The sequence below is a fragment of the Aphelocoma coerulescens genome, chromosome 14 (genome assembly GCF_041296385.1).
Source record: "Aphelocoma coerulescens isolate FSJ_1873_10779 chromosome 14, UR_Acoe_1.0, whole genome shotgun sequence".
Taxonomy (NCBI): domain Eukaryota; kingdom Metazoa; phylum Chordata; class Aves; order Passeriformes; family Corvidae; genus Aphelocoma; species Aphelocoma coerulescens.
In genome coordinates, this window is record NC_091028.1 from 12,164,035 (window position 1) to 12,186,811 (window position 22,777).

Here is a 22,777-nt window from a genome sequence, read left to right on the forward strand (position 1 = left end):
CCCCTCCTCCCTCGGTCCCTCAGGCCCCGCCCCCGCCAAAGAGGCCACGCCCTCTCTCCGCTGATTGGTGCTCGCGCCTCTGTCCCCGCCCCCCGCCCGGTACTCCCCGCCCCGCCTTGCCCCGCGCCGCGTCACCGGATTGGCCCCGCCCCGCGCGCCACCATCTCCAATTGGAGGACGGGGACGTTGAGCGACAGCGCTGTCGCCCAGTAAGAGAGGCGCGGGCTCCTCCCCGCGCGGGCGGCGGTGCTCGCTGTGTGAGGGGCCGGGGCCGCGCGTCCCCCGCCCCGCCGCGGCACCGCCGCGACCCCGCGCCGAGGGCTCCGGGCGCCTCCTGCCGCCCCCGGCCCCGCGCAGCCCTCTCCGAGCGGCGCGGGGCGATCGCGACCCCTCCCCGGGCAGGGCCTGCGGGCCGCGCCCCGCCGCCCCCACCCCTCCCCCGGCCGGCCGCTCCCTCCCTCCGCCGAGACGGAGCGGGTAATGGGCGGTCCCGGCCCGTAGCCCCCGGCTGCGGCTGCTCCTCCTCCCGGTCGCAGCGTCTCGGCGGCCTCCGCCCGATGCTGGCGGAGCTCGGGGTCTCGGCGGCGGCGTTGTGAGCGCTCCGGCCGGGCCGCCGCCGCCATGTCCGGCGTGGTGCGCACCCTGAGCCGCTGCCTGCTGCCGGCCGAGGCCGCGGGCCGCGCCGGGGAGCAGCCGCGGAGGGACGGCAAGGAGCGGAGCCGCGATGCGGAGCGGGAGGCGCGGCGGCGCAGCCGGGAGATCGACGCGATGCTGGCCCGGGAGCGGCGCGCCGTGCGCCGCCTCGTCAAAATCCTGCTGCTGGGCGCCGGCGAGAGCGGCAAGTCCACCTTCCTCAAGCAGATGCGGATCATCCACGGCCGCGAGTTCGACCAGAAAGCGCTGCTGGAGTTCCGGGCCACCATCTACGAGAACATCCTCAAGGTGAGGGGCGGCGGAGGGGGGGATGGAGGCCGGCGCCGGCACATCCCGCAGCGCCGGGAGCTTGGGCCGTGCCCCGAGCCGCCGTCGGAAAAGGATGTGAGCGCTCGGCCGGGGCGGCGGCTGCGCCCCCCGCCTGCCCCGCCGCGGCTCTCGGTGCTCCCTCCTCCCGGGAAGGGGTCTCGGTGCAGGTGTTTCGGAGGGCGGGGACCTTTGTGCTGCGGGGGGCCGGGGGATGTGGGCTCCGGCGTTACCCGGCTGAACGCTTCCCGGAAAAAGGCTCAAAGAAAATTTCCCTGCAAAGGGGATTGAGAAAAGCTTTGTGGAAACGCAGAGGAAAGAGGATATAGGTGTGGCCTGCCTTCTGGAAAAAACATTATGAGAGCATCCTCGAAGTCGGAATTGGAGAAACTTCAAGGTTTGAAGAAATTAGGAGGAATTTCTCTACTTTTGCGAAGTATCCCCAGTCTGTGTACCTCGAGATGGGATAAGAAAGGGGTCCTTTTACAGATGCTGTGGCTGCAAGTGGTTGTTCCTTGGTACATTTGCAGAAATGGGGGAGTGTAGGCCCGCAGAGTTGGGCAGTGTGGGCTGTTATCAAACCTAGAGCTGAAAGGGAAATAACTTTGGTTCGGTGCCTTTGCAGGAAAGTTTTTGTTCAGTGTGTGTGCAGGCTTTATAGTGCTGGCAGCGTATTTCTGTATTGACTGGAGAATATAAAACCTGCTGGTAGAACCTTTGGTCTACAGACCAATATTTCCCAAATTAGGGAAGATCAACCTTGGCAAATACTGTTTCTTTCAGGGTTACAAGCTTTGATGCCCTGTGCAGGTAGAAGTGATCACATTTCAGAAGATACCTGAAGATACATAAAAAGCTCACTCAGGAATGTCTCTCTCTTCATCTTCATAATCTTTCCCTAAAAGAAATGCTGCTTTCCTGCCTATATTTTTCTGTAGGACTGTCTCCATTCTTTTGTGAGCATGGATTTGTGAGGCTATGTGAGATTTCATACAAAGTTAAAGGAAAGGGAACTGTGCAAGTTAAAGATAACAAGTTACTTTTGAGTTTCCAGATTTGTGTTTAAATAGAAGCTTTATGTGCACTTAATAAGTGCATGCATACAATGACTCTTGTTTCTAAGAATGCTGCTATTCTATAAAGGGCTTTCACTTCTGTTAATGAACAGGAAAATTGTTGTCTAATTTTCTTTTCTTTTTTTTTTGTCCGTTTTCAGGCTGGAGCCCATTAACTGCATGAAAGTTGAAATTTAGAAGCTTCTTTCTGATTGTAGCTATGTGAGCAAAGAGAGTGTTACAATTTTTTAAAATCTATATGCCTAGAAATAAGGAGTCTTATTTTAGGTCTTAATGCTTATTGTGGTCCTGCCAGTGATTTATTTTTTACTGCTACTAGTTTCAAGTAGTAGAAAAAGCTTTTAGGGAAGCAGTTTGTGAAAATGGAAAAATCTGAGACTCCTTCCTTTTTAAGTTGTCTAAGCAGTAGCAGTTATAGTTAAATGATGTAATATTTTATGTATGCAGAAGGTGTAGAGCTTTCAGCAGTAGAACTTAGTGTGCTTTGGAAAGGAAAGTGTCTCCTTGTAGTAGGGGAGGCAGAGTGACACACTTGAAACACTTGTTTGCTGGATGGCTCTGGGCAGATTTGCAGAATTCAGAGTAGAATCTGGGTCCTCGAGGTAGCAGTCAGGTGTTCTGATAGTTAACAGCACTTCTTAGACTATGTCAGTTGAACCTTATGAACTCTTTTAATCCTGAAAATAAAATTTGGAAGTAATTTTAAAGTGAGTTAATATGGTTCAGCGGATCGATTGCTCTTTTGGCCTTGTAGGTGGTGATTTGGGAGTGTTAAGGTTAGGTTAGGGCTCTCCTCTAGGTACGTGTCAGACTCTTCCTTCCCTTGCTTCTCCAGATGACACAGGTGGCTCTTGCATCTAAGAATACTGTTTACACTCCCCCCATAAATTTTTGGGGAATGGCTTGGGAATAGTAACTGTGGAAAAAGTAGGCAGGAGGAGGGAGAACAAACAAAGGGAACTAGAAGAGTTTTCTGGTGGGAAGGCAGTAGATGTTTTGTTTGCATTTTTGTTCATCAGAAAGAAACCTGATAACACCTTGATATTCTGCCATACTCATCAGGAAGAAAAATCAAATACCAAGACAGAATAATGGCTTGATGTTGTCAGTGCTTTTATTTTAGGGTAATTGTGTAATACTGTCTTGCATTAACCTTTGTTCTGTGGATAAACATCTAGTATTTAAAGTAAACTTATTTAGCTTCTTTGACAAAATAAATTGTCAAGTGCACGTGATTGCTGCTCTTTCTATAACAGTGTTTAGACTACAGGTTCTTTTTACTTTTTCAGGAAGTTCAATGATCACCCACTAAGACTTAACAAAGCCAAGATCACCATGTGTTTAACTGACAGTAAAAGATCTCAGATGAATTTTTATCATACCGTATGTGGACAAAGTGAAGTGGAAATGATCCTATCAAGTAGCATATAAATCTGTGTGACATTGTCAAGTACAGCTGCAGCAACCTTAGCCCCTTTTTCCACACAGTCCTCAGCATGGTCAAACAATGGTCCTGCTAAGCTTCTGCAACACTGAGATCTGAGTTAGAAATGCAGTGTAAATCTCTGGGATTAAATGGTAAATTTTCATTTTCCAGCCATGACTAAACTCCTCTGAAGGAGGAGCATTCCTACTCTCTTTAACAGTGCTGGATATTTCTAAAATGCTTATTGCAGTAGCATTTAGGCAACTGTACAGCTCATGGAGAATGAAGAAACTGATTCAGAGAACACAATGTGAAACCTCTTTGAAAATAACAGTGCTGAGTGTAATTTGACATTAGTGTCAGCTTCCACTTTATTTTGAGTTTTCACCTTCTTGCTTTTCTGATATGTTCTTAATGCTGCATTCTTTGCTTACCCTGTTCTCTCTGGTTCTCATCTCCCATTTTGGGGAAACCCTAGTTAGAAACAAAATGCTGAAGTAAAATAAACCTATGATACAGAATTTACTTTTCCATTTAGTACAGGTGATGGTTCAGGGCCTTGCTAGCTTTTTCTGGCATTTGTGGGATGGTATTCAAATACAGGAGTTTTGCTTTGGTTTAAGGTAAATAGTCATCGGTTAACTCGGGTTTTGCTTGTTAATCAAGGCTAAGTTTCAAAGTAACTTTTTGGAACTTTTGATGATGGAAGTGAAAAGCAGTAGTGTTAATGTTCTGGTATGAGTACACAGGCTTCAGGACTTCAGCACACCCACCTGGAAAAGGAGAGTGCCTAGGACAGGGCTGTCTGGCTGCCGAGGCGTGAATTTTAAGGTGACTCCTGGCTATGCAGAGAAACTTGGAAAACTTTCATGTACCTTAAGTTTCAAATCTAAGCAGTGTGTGGTGGTATTACATGAGTATTTTGATGCTTTTCAACTGTGGCTACAGGAGTCTTTTGATACCTTCCATCCAAAACAGATGGATTGGCCTTGCTACTCTACTTGGTTCCTTTGATAAAAGTTAAAAGAGCTCAGACACTCAACGAGTCACAACTCTGATGTTCCTTGTCTAAATGTTTTTTTGTTTCAAGTATGTGAATATCATGCTGCTTAAAAAAACCTGGTTTAGTTGCATAAGAAAATAATTAAAGCAATCCACAAGCACCAGAGTGGTACTTGCACCAGCTTGTTTAGGAGATTTCGATCTGAAGAGAGAAAAAGTTCAGCTTTTAAAAGCCTGAAGTATAATCTGTTGAGCTCTTTTGGTAATGTTAGTTTTCCTGTTGAGAATGGAAGGACCAGCTCAAGGTTTCAATACATCCATGAGTGTTTTCTTGTTGTTTGTGGCTTGAGCTGTAATGATTGACTGTGGAATCGAAAAGCCTGGAATTGCAGAGGGAAGGACTGCAGAGGAAGTTATGTGTAGCTTCATTTGTGAGCTCTGAGTGGGGAAAAAACAAGGAAAGATTCTGAACATGAAAGATCTTTGAGGAACAGTCCTTTGGGACTTTTGAGTGCAGCTGCAATACATGAGGGGATACCTGAGAGCATTTCTCCTTGATAGCAGGAATATAAGTGGCAGTAAAGCAAAGTAAGTGGCTTGTGCTGAAGGCAGTTACAAGAATAACTTTAGACTTCTGCAATTAATACTAAATCTGGACTGTTGCTGGGACTCTGTGTACCTTGAATTTACTTAGGTTGTGTTTATGGTGGCTGAAGTAAGGTGGTTGTACCTCCTGTCATCAACAAACAAACCAAGAAAACTCTTTTGCAACCTTCAGCTTTCAGCCAGGTACAGATGCAAACTCTGGGATATGGAAACAGATTATTCCTCAGTTCGTTTGGGAGCTACACTTGAAAGTGACCAAGTTACTGCTCATTTATAATGTAAGCATATTTCTTCCAGTAGCCTACAAACTCAGGGGGAATACATCATGTAAACCCCAGTTACTCTTAAAATTACCTTTACTCCACACTTGCCTGCGTTTACATGCAAATGAATTTGGAAACCCATTAGGAGGTGATGATGGTGACACTCCATTTGTTACTTCAGAGCTGTGATCCAGCTGTTTGAGTAGTTGGTCTCAGGACAGTGTCAATCTCCTTTCTGCTGGAACAGCCTCTTCTCAGAGGAATGGCGGGGAGAGTGTAGGAACTGTGGTTAATTAGAACCTTTTCCTTTTAATTTAATATAGAAGTGCTAAAGTTCTGTAATAGAACAGCTTTTTAATTCTGATTATCTCTGCTCTGAGCTTATTTTATTAAGAAAAATAATATTCACTAAATTATGTAGAAAAGACAAAAACCCCTGATGAGATCTTGTTGTTCTGGGTTCATTTAACCAATGCACGTCTTACTAACTTCTAGTTAGTATTTTCCAGTATTTTCTATGTCTTAAATGTAAATTCTATCAGCTCTGGTGGTCCCATTGCATTTGGGGTGTCTCTTGGTTGGGCTAGGAGACAGCAATCTCTATTCATCATGGCAGATACTGGAAGAGGAGTAATGGTCAGTAGCAAATGATAACTATTCATAGTTGTTCCAAAATGGAGCTCACAATGCTCTTGAGATGTAGTCATGAGTATTGCAGAATATGACTTAGTCCCTGGAGACTGCAGGCACATACTTTGATGTCTTCCAGACAAAAGTTTAGTCACTGGAGTGACTAAATTTGGGAGGTTACATTATATTCACTTGGTTGACTATACATGTATTTTTATAATTAGCTTGGAAACAGTGTTGGCAAAAAATTAGCAAATTGCACTGTTAAAAATGTTTGCAGGAAAACTTCGGAGCAAGCTCTAGTGCACAGTGTCTGAAAAAGTAAGTTCAGTGCAAATTCCAACATGGAAAAAGCTGAAAAAAATTGGAGGCCGCAGAGTTTCCAAATGAGTTTCCACCACTTGCCTGGGATTTTCAGCCTAGGGAAGGTCGGGAGCTGGTCTCACCCTGGCACTGAAAGCCCTGTCTGAGCACGTGTGCTGGGTACTGAATCCATGAGGGCAGCATGGCAGGGATACGTTTGGAGCTGCAGATGCTACTTGTTCTCTCGGAGAAAGCATGAACTGACTATGAGCTGATATTGGTGTGGTGGTCTCAGGGCAAGCAGAGAGCTGGTCATACAAGTCTGAAAGCATTAACTGGGAACTTTTTGTGAGGTCCTGCACCAGTCGTCATCTCTGAGGTCATCCTCTGTCTACTCTGTGCTGAGTTACAAGTAAAGTTTGCACTGAGTATTTTCCTTCTGCAGCATTTATCGTCATTTTGCTGGGTTCAGTCAAAGACAAGGACTCTTTTCAGAGTTTCCAGACAAGCAGACATCGCTGCTGCTCCCAATCCAGAGACTCAGTGGCTAATCCAAATGTTTTTTAATATTTGTGTTCCTGTGGACGAGGTAAATGACACTTCCCCTTTGTTCCCACTTTTTATTTGTATGTTGGGCTGGAAGGTAGGTCATCATTGCTGTTTGCCCTGCTCTCACCTGGGTGGTACTGGAATATGTGAGTGGTGAAAGGACATGCATAACTGGGGAGCCTTTTCGTTGTCTGACTGGGCCAACTGGTGCTGTTCCCACCCCTACCCTTGTGTCTCACCTCACAGCAAACTAACACAGGCAATGGATATCACTTTTTATATAAATGACCAGGTTTTTAGTGATGTTTGCTCACTGGGTTGTGGGCTCAGGCAAATGACAAACCTATCAGGACAGGGTGGAACTCCACTGCCAGGAAAGATGCCCCTTTTGATGGTACCTTGTAGTTTGACTGTTCTGCAATGTGAAACCTTATCCTGAATAACATTGGGTTCTCTGCTACTGCTTGGCTGTAATGCTTCAAGGACGTAGATCAAAGAAAAACTCTGTTAATGCTTTTATGATGGTGTGCTGTAAAAATCTGATTGTCGTGCTATCACTCTGTTTGTAGTAGGTCACCTTCTCTGCAGTGTTCCAGACAGCAATTTACAAGCAGTGCATATGATTATATTTGCTAACTTTATTTTTAAAAATTGTGCAGCTGGACCTGTGTTCCTGTGGCTGCATCACCTTGTGCTGTTCCTCTGGCTCCAAGGAATATCTGCGGGCTGAGGTGGGAGCAATCCTGTTGGCAGTAGTTCAGATTTATATTGGTCTCTGTGAGATGAGATCCCCAGACTTTTGCCAGTTCCTTGTCAACAACAGGAAAAACACTCAGTAGGAAACACGTTTGAATCTCCCTGTGCCTGCAGTGTTCCTGTTGCTTTGCAGCCATAGGAGAAGACAGTGGTGCCTGTTAGCTGTGACCTGGAGTCCCCCAGGCAGTACTTAGCAGCGATCAGCACTTCTCTCAGGACAATAAGGTCCATAACTGATACGTAGATACTGGAGATTTTGGGGGTTGCTGTGAGGTTAAACAGTGTATTAGTGGTCAAAGTGTAAAAAGTTGCTGCTGTAGTATTACTGCTGGGTCTGTGATCTCAGACCCAGTAGCAGTTCCCTAAAATTATTTTGAGAAAATGCACTGTAGGAGACTCTTCTATTTGTATACAAACTCTGAGCAGGTTTGCATCTTCTCTCTGGACACTGACTGGAATAATCAGTTTTTTTGATCACTTGACTGCTGGTGTGTGCTTGGAAGAACCTGGCCTTGCCTGTGAGTGAGTGCCCCCCAAACCTGTTGTGCCAATTCTGTGTATGGTGCTTAACTGAGGGGTGTTCACTTGGCCTCTGTGTTGGCCCATCTGGTCAAAGGTGTGAGGTTTTAAGGATGATGAATCCAAGTATTGGAGTATGTGAATAATTTAAAAAGTTAATGTTGTGTTTTATGAAGCAGTGTAACTACAGATGCAAGATGTGCTTAAATCATGCTGCTCTTTAAATACTGCAACACTTATTTTCCTGTATTGGCAAATATCTCTGGCTTCGATTGACATTAGCTCGTGATAACCTTTCTAATAATTCCTACAAATTCATTTAATTATTATTTAAAAATACAAGAGAACCTGGATTTTTTTCAAAGCTAGGATGCTTTCAAAAGTAAAGGAGAAAAATTACATTTGAGACAGTCCCAGTAATGAGCATTTGTGTAAATGCTCCTAAAGCCTTCCTACTGCTGGTGAGCAGCAAACATGCTCCAAACAGCTGTGTTGTGTCAGGCCAAGGAGCTCGGGCTTTGTCTATGACATGAAAAAACAACCCACAACCAAAAACGGGTACGAGCACAAGGCAATGTAATCCTTTGGTGTGCTCTTCCAGTTATTGGCAGCCTTTGGTTTTGGAAATTTCTTGAGCCAGGATTTGCATCTGGAATGTAATCGAATAGTCCTCTTTGGACTTTCCTTCTACCTATTTGTCTTCATGGCTTTTTGAGTCCATTTTTGCTTTTGGCCAACATCCTGTGTAAATGTATTTGTCTGGCCGGGGCTGTGTAGGTTTCTGGTTCGAATTGCTGTTTGATAAATCATATTTGTCTAGCGAGGGGAAGGAGAAAAACAGTCTTTGTCTATTTCCTTTCTGCAAGTGGTTTGTAATTTCTGTAAGTTTCTTGTATACCATGCCTTAGTTATCTTTTTTTGAATCTATGGATTTCTAGATTTAATGTTTTCTTCTGTATAAGATACAATACTTCATGAAGTAGATCACATCACACTCTTGTTACACCTTTTTCTTCTACCCTGATTCCATTCAGGCTTTGTGCATGCCAGGGATTTATGCAGTGACTTGAATATATTAAAAATTATTAGGAAAGGAATGGAACAGAGAATTTCCTATTTTTTCCTCCCTAGCTGGTACTTCCATTATGCTGCTGGTTTGCTATTTTCTAATGCCTGACACTCTCCTTATCTGTGAGTTCTAATTCTATCTATCTGTGCTTATTCTGGGTCCTGCAGCATAAAAGCTTTAAATTAGTTGAAGTGTTCAGAAGTTTATTCCACCTCTAAAGTTGTTGCTTCATTTTTTTTCCATATTCCAAATTTGAAAACAGAATGGTAATTGATGGTGTTCAGCCTTATGAATGAAAGAGTGAATTGACATTTTCTATAGTAGCAGAAAATGAGAAAAACTGTCAGGAAAGGGGCAGGAAAAGTGTCTTGCTGGTGTTTCCAGTGAGAGGAAACCTTTCCTATGGTAGCTTGCTCTGCAGATTAATGAGGCAAGGATTATCAAATGCTCGATGAGGTTGCAAAATACAGTGTTACCAGTAAGTCTGAGATGCGAGAATAGCAGTACATAGGATCTAAATTTAGTGATTTCTCTGTTTCTCCTCATCTTTCTGACATCTGTTTGTAGCATTTATGGAACTGTTTTTGGAGATGGAGAAATGTTAAGTTTAGATTCACTTTCCTGAGGATTTTGCTGAGTCACACTTTTAACTGCTAAGAGTTGGGAGGAAGACACATTGACTATTTTATTCATTATGTAAAGCTTTTATTCCTGATGTGTTTTAGAGACACATCTTGAAGCAGATGTGTTCTAAAAAATTTGAGAGGTGCTGTTCCTGTGGGTGTGCATAGGACAGGATTCCTGCTAACCTCTATCCTGTTTTTTTATTTTCTTCATTCAGTGTGTGTCTGTTTGTCAGTGCTGATGTCCTACTACTGAATCACTTTGTCCCAGATCGGGCTCCACATGTGACTTGGTGGCAACATCTCTGTCTCTAGAGCACTGAGAGGAAGGTGCTGATGCCACGTGCTTCCCATGGGTGACCTTACAGTAGTTAATGCATTCCCACAGGGTCTGGGGGACCTAAGTTTAGTTCCTTCTCTTGCCTCAGGGAGGGTCAGACCTGCATTTCCATCGAGCAGCAGCCAGCAGATAAGTGACTATTCTGGGACTGGAGCAGTCTCTACGCCCTTGATTGAAACTGTTCTGTGGTTTTCTCCACACAAACAATGAAACTTTCCCTAATAACAAACAGTCTCTTGAGAACCTCTGTGTCTCCAGTGGGAGCCGGGAAAGTCAGAGTGATAGTGTGGGGAAATGCACTTAGACTGAGGTCCCAGTGCTCTTTTATCCAAGCAGGAATTGTGCAGTCCTGCAGCCATTCCTTTGAGATGCTCTGCAGTGGCTGTGAGATGGAGAAGAGTTAAACCAGCTCCAGAGCTGGAGCTGAGCAGCTGGGGGAGATCCTGCAGAGCTGCACCCAGGCAGGAGAAAGGTCAGAGCTGCGTGGGCTGGGAGCTCTGTGCAGGGCCCGGGGCAGTGTGGGGAGCTGGTGATCCATGGGGGATGGTGATCCGTGGGGAAGTGGCCAGGGAGATGGTGATCACTGTCCCCCCACAGTGCTGACTCACCATTTTATACACACCAGGTCTCACTGAGCAGAGACAAACCTGGCATGAAACACCTAGAAATAACTGTGTGCTGCTGGTCTCAAGTCACCACCGTGCTCTGGAAAAATCTCCCAAGTTCTTGCCTGGGCATAGTGGGGAGCTGACCCTGCCTTTCAGGGCAGCCAAGATGGGGGTGTGTGCAAGGGATGGTTTGCAAAAGTGTCTGAAGCTGTGAGATGTCATGGAGACATCTGCAATTCAGAGACAGAGCATTCTATAGGGGTTTTCATGCTTCTGTTTGTTAGTTCAAATAACGATCTAAAGACTTCTGTTAATAAAGGGATCAACTCTGGAACTAGGAATGAGAGTTGGCTTTTGGTCTGTATGATGGAGTTACTAAATAGTTATGTCTGGGATTTAAAGCAGCAGTTGGTAAATATATTTGATTTTAGTCTTTTCGTGGTATTATGGAGATACATTCTCTACTTTATAAAAAGAAGTAACAATCAGTAGAGAATCATAAATATTTACATTTTTGGGAAGCTGCACTTCAGGAGCACTGTTGGGCAGTGACAACTACGACACTTTTCTTTGAATTCCTATTCTGTGACACTCCACTAAGTTGCTTTTCACTTCCCTCTCTAATCTTAGTTGCTATTGGGAAATTGCTGTTGTTGTTGTTGTGTGGTGCTGCTAAAGGATTGGAGAGCAGAAAGGTTCAAGTGTTAAGAAAACATACATGCAGTCTTGATAGCTTAAAATATGCAGAAAGAGAGATCAGTCCAGTAATGTGGAGGCTCATGTGAATAGCTGTGGAAACAGAACTTCAGTTTTGGAGATTTTTTTATTTTATTTATTTTCATATCTCTAAATCCAAAGATCAACACAATGAGAAAAGTAATTCACTATAACCCACAGATTTTACTTGTGAATTCGATGGTACTTGAGATGCTGAGTCACCATTAGCAGTTCTATCCATTAGAACTTGAATGGTGCTTGCTATTGAGAAATAAATGTTGGCCATTGGAAGCTATTTACTGCAGGTGAAGTTGGATTCAAGACTGAAGCTTAGAATTTCCTTAACCTCATGTGTTTGCCTTGTTGCCATGAATATGAAATTAAGTTTCCATAAAAACTGCAAAATGTGAAAATAAGCAGCTCAGTAATCCTGAACTGAATTGAGAACTAGGTAAGTTTGCTTCCAGATTTCTCTTGCAGTATTAGAGTAGCACAACCTACCTATCACACATTGTTTAGCAAATGTGTGGCAAGTTCAAAAAGTAAGCTGAGGAAAACTGGATTTGCTTTCCTGAGCCTGGTAGCTTTGGAATCTATGTAATGTCTTCAGTCCTCTAATGCTCTTCTGATCTCCCTAATGCTTTAGAAAGCTGGGATGTCCTTTTTGGTGTCTAAAACCCAAATGCAAAGAAAAAGATGGAAGAATATGGTTTCAGGCATGGTGTTACTTTTAAAACTACAGCTATGATGATCACACATTAGTTCCCAGACAGTTTTCTTAATTCCCAGACACTTTTCATACTCTCATTGATGTTTACTTTCATTATCTGTTGGTAGCACTGCTTGTTGCCATTAGCTGTTGCCGCTAATACTTTTTCCACCTGGGGAAATATTTTGTGGCTAAATTGCTTACAGAAGCAGGCTCTATCTTACTTCTGTTGGAGATGTTGCAATAAACAGTGTTTATGATTCTCTCCTGAGTTCAGTCTTACCAGAACAGTGCCAAAAAAATAATCTTCAAGTACCTTCAAGTCCTTGTTCTTTTACACTTTAATCTTTTTATCACTGACTTTCTTATCTGAATCATTCTTTAGGGCTGCAGGGTTCTGGTTGATGCACGGGACAAACTGGGGATCCCTTGGCAGTACACGGAGAATGAGAAGCATGGAATGTTTCTGATGGCCTTTGAAAACAAAGCTGGAATGCCCATCGAGCCTGCCACCTTCCAGCTCTATGTCCCTGCCCTGGGCGCGCTCTGGAGGGATTCGGGAATCAAGGAAGCCTTCAGCCGCCGGAGCGAGTATCAGCTGGTGAGTACAGCCCTCTCTGTGGTGGGAGGAGAAAGTTCTGCTGTATAAAGACAGCTTGCTACGTGCCAGATGGAGCCACCCTGTTAGCTGTTTGTAGGAGTGCTGTAAATCTGAGCACTTCAGCAGCAGAAACAAGTGGTAATTGGAGCCAAACTTGAAAAACTACATGGCAGTAAGAGGGAGTGGAAAAGTGCATGACTGGATAAACTGGAAGAGCAAGAGGAACCAAAAAAGGCAGGAATTGGTTGAACTAAAAATATTTTAGCAGCTCAGTAGGTCTGTTCATAGTAGGTCACTGATGAAGGCACACTTAATTTGTAACTTTCCAGTCCTGCCAGCTTGCACTGTATTGATACTGGCGAACTCTTCCTGCATGCAGCTCTTTTGAAGTGAATGCAACACCCATTCCGGCTGCTGCTCCCTGGCTGTTTCTTTTCATCCTGACGTCTGCAAGTGAAACTTGGATAAGCAACTGAAAGATGACAGCGTAAAAATGTGCTCTCTTCCCTGCTTTCTTGTTGGGTCTTCATGCTCTTGTGCCAAAATAGCTGCACTTCTGGTATGGGATATGTTTCTGACAGCTGTTCGTAATCCACTCCTTTTTCTTCATATGTACAAGATGGAGAGGATTTTTTTTTTCTTCTCTTTTTCTTCCCTGTTTTGTGGAACAAGATACTGATCCAAACAACCTGGTAGCACAATTACTGTTATCATTGTTTAATTAGGGGGGTTAAAGGATAGAAACACGGCTTTGTATAGTCTCCTTTAGACTCTTTCACAAGGGAAGTAGATACAGCTGAAGGAAAATGAGAACTAGAGAAATTGGATAGTGAAATTCTGATTATTCCCTGATGCTGCTTCTGTGTGTGGGTTCTCTAGTGTCTGATGCTGTAGTTAAACTCATGTTGCAGCCCTTGGGTACTTGTCTGTCTCCACTAATAAGATGCCTGTTTGAGTCTTGTTGTTGCATATCTTTGAAATCTGTCTCTGAAGTATCATGAGACTGCCAAATAGGTGAAGAATAAATGAAATGGCAAAGTAAAACTGTCACAGGATGATTGAATAAACCTCACTTCCTTAGGCTAAAAATGAACAATTTCCATGTTACAGCACTGGGGGCGGGGGGAAGGATGTGCAGGGGAGAGAGGATGGATTAATTGTTCCATTATTCCTAGCATCTGTAGACACAGGCTTTGCTGTTCTAAGCACTGTTCAAATGTGAAATATAGAGATGGTTTGTGCCATGGGGAACTTGAATTTACCATGAAACAACTGCTAAGAGAATCCAGTGTAGTAAGCAATAGTGGCATCAGCAGCCTGTTAAGATTGTTTGTTTTTTATCCCTGGGAAATGCTATGGTCAGGCATGGATTTTGTTTGTAGAGGGAGATTCAGATGGGGATCATGTGGGAGGTTCATTCCTGTGCTGGTTAGCAATAAAGTAGTATCAAACTGGGGGGGGGGAAACGTCCCATTTGTTGAATAAATAGCGTTCCAAAAGTAGTAGGCCTACCTCTGCATTCCCTGGCTTAGAGGATTAAACAGGAAATACCAAAAAAATAAAAAAGCCCCACAGAAACAAAGCAGAGAGGCATGCAAGTGGTCATTTGATATGCTGTCATCTTCAGCATTGTGGTACAGTTCCGTGGTGCATCCTTTTGGATGCCATTGATGGAACCTGTGTAGTGTTGCTGGGGCAGCTGGAACTGCTGCAGGCACCAGGGCTGTTACCCTGTCAGTAGTGCAACCATGAGTGTCACAAAAACACTGTGACTCCATCCCATTCCTGCACCTGTGGCACTGACAACATGAAAATCTGGGTGCTGTTATTTTATTGTGCAGGCTGCATCACCAGGGGATTAGAAACTGCCTCAGTTGTAACTAAAAAAAAGCACTTGGCTGCATAAAAGGTTTTTAAATGTAGTACATTGGTCTCAAGGATACAAATGCTGCTTGGATTAAACAAATTATTAACACTGTAGTAACTTGAACAAGTTTCCATTGCTTCCTTCTCAGTTCAGTAGATGTCTGATTCCCTGAGTATATGGGAATAAGCAACTGTACTATTCCTTTTCAAAAAAAGTTTAAAACTACATAACATTTTAAAGAAAGAGGTGGTTTAAGGAGATGCCTAATTTGTAATTGCATATGATATGTATAAACCCATACCTTCATTTAGTTTAAACCTTTGCTGGATATAGACTTATGTAAATAAATAGAAGCCAGATATAGTGGACTCTGAGAAAATAAATCTTTTCTGAACTGATTTTAACTCAGGCTAAAGAAAACCTCTGCATCAGCACTCTCTTTCTTCCCTAGTATAAGTGAGCTATTAAATGGAATATGCTGGGTTTAAACTGAATTTATTATCTTTAAAATAGTTCTTAAATCATCACCAAAGTTTTGCAGCTTTACATTACTGTGATCTTTCTGAATGTGCCTTGACACTGTTTGAAAAAGCAACCCCATTCAGCATTGGCATTTTCTTCACCCTGGTCTTGCCATCAACTGAACGCCAGCTTTTTTTAAATCATTGTTGTTATTTTGGCTTCAAAGCAGTAGGATTATTGGTCTGCTCTTGAAGGCTCTGTTTCTCCAGGAAGCTGTGTGACTGTTAAAAAGTAAAACATGTTGGTTTGTTGACTAGAGCTGAAACTTGCAGTGTACAGGTGCCTTCCTATGGTTTGCAATGCCTGGCTCAGTGGCTGACTCAGCAGTAACAAACTTGTTGAAAGAAAACAGCTCTGACCATAACCCTGTGCAATCTCAAAGCTGCTTCTCTGGCACCAGAGAAGCTGCCTCTAGGCATTTGAGTGTTTTCTGCTTTATACTCAGTGCCTACAAGTGCTGGTTGTAAATCCCTGTCTGGGTCTTAGAGCGTTTCAGAAGTGAGTGGGTGGATTCTACAATAGCAGGCTGCTTTTTTTTTTGCTTTTGTCTTCCCAGCCTTTCTTAAAGCAAACTAACCAATTTTGCTTTCTTTTCACAAACATCAGCCTCTCGCTCTTCCCTTGCCCCAGCCAGTCCCCACCAACCCAAGTTCCTCTGTTCCTTGTATGGGAGCCAAGTAGTTTGGGGACAAAAGCTTCATTGTATGTTTGCTTGCATTGTCACGTCTGTCCTCATTTTTTAACTACTGGAATAGGAATTCCTTTGTAATCAGAATGGGATTTTTCTCCCTTCTCGCCTGCCCTCATTATTCCCCCACCTCATTTTCTGTCTGTATGTTAGAAAGGAATACATTGGAGTCTCCAAATGTCCTGTAACAGTTGTTCTTAGGAGGGTGCCTGTGGTAGTTTGGACAAGGGGCTGGAAATCCCCCATTAGCAGCAGGGGGAGACAAATCCCACTGGGAATGGTTTTTGGAGAAAGAGCCATGGGATTTCCGGCAGGATTTAGCTGCGAGGGTGGAAGCTTCTTCAGTTTGAGCATAATGACAAGTACTTGGGTGTACTTGGGAGTTTGGGTGTGTGTATCTACAGGCTCTTTTTCACTCATAAATGACATTTCCTTTTATGCTGTAAATGGTGGAGACCAAGGCCAAGATAGGAATTGCTTTGGTCATGTGGTTTCTGTTCCATTTTGTGGTTTGGGATTTTTTTTTTGTTTTTTTCCATCCTCTCAGGTCTCTAGTGTGAGAATGTGAGAAGCCATTCACTTCTTCTTTAATGTGTCCAGAACAAAAAGTATTGACACAAGGTTAGATACTCTTTTGACTTCTTGGAGCTTGGTGTGCTTGATGTCATTGTGGGTAAAGATGGAATAAATAGGGCTTGTCAGGGGGAAAAAAAATTACATTTTTGTCACGGGCAGAACAGATGTATAGTGATGAGCAGATCTGCCAAGGCCATCATGTGGCTTCATCAGTTCTTAGAGCAAAATTGACATTGTTGATATAGAGAATATGCTCGTGATCCGTCACCAGAATATCAATTGAAATTGTTGCTATTGATGTATTAATATTATTATTGACATTCACTGCACTGTTAAAATACTTTCTGGTGTTTTAATAGCTTTTTTAAAAAGAAAAAATAAATGTCAGCATTAATGGGAAGTTGTGGTTCCTGAGAGGGAAGTAAGACTCTTGCAAATATAGACAAAAACCTTACTACTGTGTCCATAGCTATTTTTAGATGTGTGCACAGGGAATTGTATGGAACGCTTCCATTAATACTTCAAATACTGAGAGCCTCTGAAGCCTTGGATGTGGGAAGACTCTGGAAAATGTTTTAAAGACCCATTCTTTTACATTCATTCACCATTCTGTGTGTGTTTGAGGTGAGGGGGAATTGGGGGTATTTGTAATAGGACGTGGGTCACTCCCCTGAGAATTAACTGTGGGGTTTGTTGTTTTTCCTTTAAGCAGACCCTGGAATTGGTTAAATTCTGCCTGCCAGGACAGGCAGTGTGCTGGAACACTGCAGAGGGAACAGCTTGCTCCTTGGGGTAGGAGAGCTTTGTTCCTGCATTCTCCCCATGCAAGGAGCTGATGGCTTCAAAGCCTCACAGGCAGCCAGCTGTGTGTTCTGAGCCGTGTGGAGGGGAGGCACCAGTTATTCACACTAATTCGTGATTCAGAGTAGGCAAACTGTGGCTTAAATGTCTTTATTTTTGTACAGAAATGCTCGGTACAGCAGTGATGTAATCAGGAGTTGGGCTGTACATTGGCCCTGAGGCACTGGGAGATTTTGTGGCCACATTTGACTGAAGCCACATGAATTGAGAGATGGGGCAGCAGAGAGCTGACTTAATGTGAGAAGTAGGTGATTTTTGAAGTGACATATTCAATGAAATCTACAGCAATGGGCTGTATTTTGTGAGAATTCTTCAGTGCACTTTAGCAGAGATTTCCTGAATCCTGAAGTATGAACTTTCCAACTGATTATTTCTCTTCAAGATGCAATGGCAGAGTAGAGGCAGCCCTAAAAGCATGTTTCTGGGCAATTTGCTCTTTCAGCACATATGGCACAGCCCTGAAATGCAGGAATACTTGTGCCTGGCATCGCTGTAAAACACTTGCTGATGCACTTGAGGAAATACCGAGTGTCAAATCAAGCCCATCTTATACAATTGGCTGTAACACAAAAATGAGCTCTTCTCTTTGCAAACTACTGTTTGAATATGAGCTTACACAAGAGACTCTGAATGTTGCCTATTCTGCAAGGATGATTTTTTTTTTCCCAGAGCTGTGAAACTCTCATATTTCATCAGTGAAATCCACTGAGGCTTGACCAATGCTGGTGAGATATACAAAGGCAATAACCACACTGCTCAAAGTGCCAGCCTGGGAAATCTTGTTACCATTTAATGCATGTAATTGGGACTAGGCAGCAACTCTTTGCCAAATTACTTTTGAGCTCTGCGTGGGTATTTCCTCACTTGCAGAACTCCTGTGAAACTAAATTATTTCTGGGAAGTTACGTGGTTTTTTGTTTTCTTTTCTAGATCTGGATGGGACATACCACTGTAACCCACAACATTTTTTACAAAACAAGGGATTGACAGTAGAGCTACAGTGCAGAAACTCACAATTGCTGTTGCTGAGCCTTAATTTTTTGTATTGGCACACTATTAGTGCTGAAAGTCAAGTATATCTGTTTCTAACAATATTCTATGATTTATTTCTTTTTTAAAGCTAATTGTGAAGCTGTGGATGGTAAATAGGCTTGTCTGAAATACAGCTAGTATGTGTAAGGAATGATAATGCTATATTTTATATATATATATAATACAATAATAGTCCCTTATAATCTGGTTTTGTTATGTTAGAATTCTGAAACTTTGCCTTATCTGACAAAAGATGTTGTATTAACCCAAAAGATTGCAGACTTGCAGACTTTATCAAGTTCTGGACTTGTACAGAAGACAGAGTTAAGAAGATGTTTCTTAGTTAGGTTTTAGGCCGGTGTCATGGCAATTAAGTGCCAGAGATCCAGATTTAAATTCTTAGTTCTAGTTCTGTTTCCAGTCCCAAGAGCTCCAAAGTTTATGGTCGGGTTATGGAGTCTGACTCATCTTTGTACAGCAGGAGAAGTTAATTGCTTGTTTAAGTGTAATACTGCAAAGCATGGTGGCTGCTCTGCAGCAGGAAGGATTAGCAGCTGGAGTCCCTGGCTTCTAATCCTGTCTCTATGACTAAATAGGAAAATTTTTTTCAGAGCAAGGTCTCAAGTGAGAACCCTCAAACAGAAGTGGCATTTTGTTAAAGGAGGTGAAAGTTAGTGAGTTATAGTTTAGGTTTCATTAAAAATTGAGAGATAGCAAAGCAACATGCAGCTGGAAACCTTCACACAAAATTCTATGGATATTGGCTAAGGCTGTGGAGTTCATCAGTTTGCATCTGCAGAAGTTAAATCCTCAGTCTCCTATTATATTTGCAATATTCTAAAAATAAATGTTAAAATGAGATATGTTAATGGGCCTGCTGCCACCAGAGAGCTCCTGGAGCAGTGTGGGGTTTGGCTGTGCCAGTGTGTCTTGACAGTCAGGGATTCAGCCTGAGGACTGAGCGGGAGCAGGAGGCACAATTGGAGATGTTGGCTGTCACCCACAGGAAGGAATGCTGCACTTGGTACTCTCAGTTTTGCTCCAAGTGCCATTGAACAAGAGGTGAGAAGAACTCGCATTTAAAGTAGGCTGGATTCACAACCATTTAGAGAATCACTGCAAGTCATTTTGAATTCTAGGAAAACCTGCTCTTGCAATATCTTTTCTCAGTGACAGGAGCTGTTCTCTGAGGCAGAACCAGCCTTTACCATCACAGAAAGCTGTGATGGGTAAAACAGTCATTAGCCATTCTTAAATACTGTCTGCTATTGGAGAGAAATAAGAAGAACCAGAAAGGTCATGAATTATGACTTTTTTAAAGCAGTGCAAGTGGAAAAGTCTTGGAGAACAGCAATTTATTACTGTACCTACCTGAAGCCTCAACCAAGCATTGAGTGCTAAATGCTCTGTGGAAAAATAGAAGGATTCTTGCCATGAATTTCTCCTGACCTCAGGTTATGACAAAGTGCAACAGCTGGGTGAAATGTAGCTAGCCTGCATGGAATTGGGAGGATAAGTTGGAAAGTAATGAGAAGATCATACATAATAAATAAGTGGATAACAAGAAATTGATATGCCTACCATATGGGAGCTGAGATGGACTTGAATAAAGAGGGCTGTGCTACTGGCTTTCCTGCTATTCTGTGTAGTGAATTCTGAGCACTCTAGGATTTTTTAATTTTTACATTATTTGAAGATCAAAGACTTGGTGCAAAATCACCTCTAAAGTCTGTAAGATGTACAATTAATGCACTTCATTAATACTCTGCTCTCTATGGGTACCAAAAGGCTGAAATTCAGACTTAGTGTGGCCCTACCTTTACCATGCAGGTTCTTGGAGGCAGATTAAAAAGTCTGGTACAATGTAAGGTTTCCTGTAGGAGCTGTTTGCTATTGGCCCTTGGAAGCCAATACATCTTGACTGTATTTTTGGTGTGGTCAAGAGAAATAAGAGAAGCAACTTCATATTTACAGCTCACGTGGTGAAAATTCATTGCAAGAGTTTGCATCTTGCCTAATGATTGCCATTTTTCTGGTTGAAAGATTTCTTTTTCCTTATATGTATTTTACTTAGTGCAGACTTTTTTTGTCTTTACCTCTTTGTAATTGAGCCCCTTAGAGAACTGTCTGGTTGTCCCAAAGGATTTTTTACTCACCCTTACCTCTCTGTATGCGTATGGAAGTGGCTATGGTTTGATGTCTTACCTTCAACAACAGCACTGAAACACTAAATCTAATGTTCTTAGGCTGGAAAAGTCCTTTTGGCTCCCAGCTCTTGAGAATAAATGCCACCTTGGTTCTGGAAAGAAGCTTTAATTTTATTATGCATAAAATAATTAGAAAAAATACTCGGTATGTTTGTCTTTGCAGAATTGTTGTTCTAAGCCCTAATTAGTGCTACTCTAAATCTTGCAGGACTGTATTGAATATGAGGATTTGTTCAGAGCAAGTACAGCTGTAATTAATCTTTGCATTCCCATCAAGAAATGCTGGCACATGCTGTGAGAAACAAGGAAGGAAACTTTCAGTTCAGGCTGTCTGAGCCAGTACCCAACTGTAGCTACAAACCACTGAAGTAATCTCTTTATCCCTTTCTAGTGTGCAGGAAGGGTCTGGGCAGAGACAAATCCAGCCCAGTGAGTAGCCTTCAGCTTTTGATTATGCTGTTTAATTTCATACTCAGAAAGTTTCTAATGGACCTCAATCATTCAGGAGACTTAAAAATTGGCAACTAGTATCACGAGAATGTATTCCAGAAATCTGAGAAGTGAGACACATTTAAAGGTGCACCCTTTGAATGACAAAGGGAGTCTGATGAAGGGTTCCTTCTGAAATTTGGTGGAAGCAGGAGAGAACTCATATATTCAGTAATGAGCATCTGCATAGGTTAAAGCCATGGTAGCACAAGGACAACTTTTATTTTAGTTGCTACAAAAATACTTCATTATGCAGAGACATATATGTTAATGTTTATCTGCCTAAAAACAAAGAATATTGTTCCTAGTGGAAGGGCTCCACTTGTCAGACTGGTTTCATCCCTTCAGTCTCAAAGATACAACTGAAAAGGAGACTTTTACATTTGTGTTACCATGATATGGGAGTTCAAAGTTTTTGTTGTATGAAAGCTACGTGCGCTACTTAAAGATCCAGCAAGGACTGGCTTAGCTGTGTGAAGGAAAAGAGAGAGCTCCTGCTACTTGCTGTGTGCTGTACTAGCAGTTTTCTGACCCTGTGGTTGGTTTCGGGAAATTGGGGAAAAAAGCCAGGCACTGTCCAAGAAGAGGTGACTGGTTTTGTTAAGCCTGTCTCCCTGATATGGCTCTCTCTGCTCAGAACAGCAGTGCTGACAGTGCACTTCAGAAAGTTCCAGTTTTACAAGTCAGCCTTTTGTACCTCATTTATATGTTCTTTGTAGTGATTCAGCTTTCCTTTGGTACCCATTCAGCTTTTTATTGGTACCAAACCTTGTGCTTTTCACCTAGAACTGGGACAGCCAGCAAGGCTGTTTTCAGTGCCTTTAAAAATTTTCTAAAAGGTTCCCTTGAGAAAAAAACAGTAAGAGGTTAAGGCTTGGATTTTTCAAAGGGGCCACTGATTTTAATAGGATAATGGGTAATGAATGCTTTCAGGCTTTCCTGAATATCCCAGTTTATTGTAAGCTATGTAGGATCAAGAACAAGTAACAAGGACAGATGAACAAATAAGCAAAACATTAAAAACTAGGTCTGTTTTTATGAGAAAGTCTTAATGGCATATCTTCTGTATTTTTATACTTAACATATATTTGAAGTTGTTCTTTACTTGTCACACTGACAGTGAATTATGGTTAATGAGCCCATGTTTTTTAAAAGATGGGACCTGACAGAAAGATGAAAAGGAAAATGCAGGTAGGATGGTTAGGCAGCAATAACCTGCTCAGGTGGTGATGTTGTACCCTTGCTACTTATCCAGATCCTGCCCTTTTTGCAATGACTTCTCAAAAAGAGTGTAATGTCTTTAACCTGCTGTTCTTCTGTCTATTCCCCTGCTCCTGCTGTTCTCCAAACAAGCCTGTTTTGCCTTAAAACATGGAGAGTTTTACTAAATGCACATCAGTCTTGGCTTCAGCTTACCTTGGGCTATAGCTCTGGGACAGAGTAATCCAGTGAGCAATAGGAAATGGTGGTTTGGGGAGTTCTGCTTTGCATTGTGCTCTTGCTTATGTTGGCACAAGTGGGTTTTTTGGAAGCTTCTAGAGAAGAGGCAGAATGCAGCCTGGGAGTGACTGAGCACAGCTGAGGGGGTGACACTGCTGCTGTGGGGAAGGAACAAGCAATGGGGATCACAAGTGGGCACGAGTTGCCTTAACCTGGTGCTTGTCAAGGAGTGATGACAGTGTCTTTATCTCACTGATCCTTCTCCCAAGCAATGGTTCCTCTCCTGATGCCAAAATAAGATGCCTGTGCCTCAAAGATTAGTTTTTTCAATGTTAGTG

The 22,777-nt window shown here is 42.8% G+C and overlaps 1 protein-coding gene across 1 annotated transcript in view; it reads left to right on the plus strand.

The window, feature by feature from the left end:
• The first annotated feature begins 279 nt into the window (after positions 1 to 279).
• The window catches only part of GNA12 (G protein subunit alpha 12), a 41,434-nt gene continuing 18,936 nt past the window's right edge, over positions 280 to 22,777 (plus strand). Inside the window, exons 1-2 of the mRNA XM_069029473.1 lie at positions 280 to 942; positions 12,542 to 12,757. Coding sequence (XP_068885574.1) covers positions 622 to 942; positions 12,542 to 12,757 — 537 coding nt within the window. The 5' untranslated portion in view covers positions 280 to 621. The remainder of the gene's footprint in view (positions 943 to 12,541; positions 12,758 to 22,777) is intronic.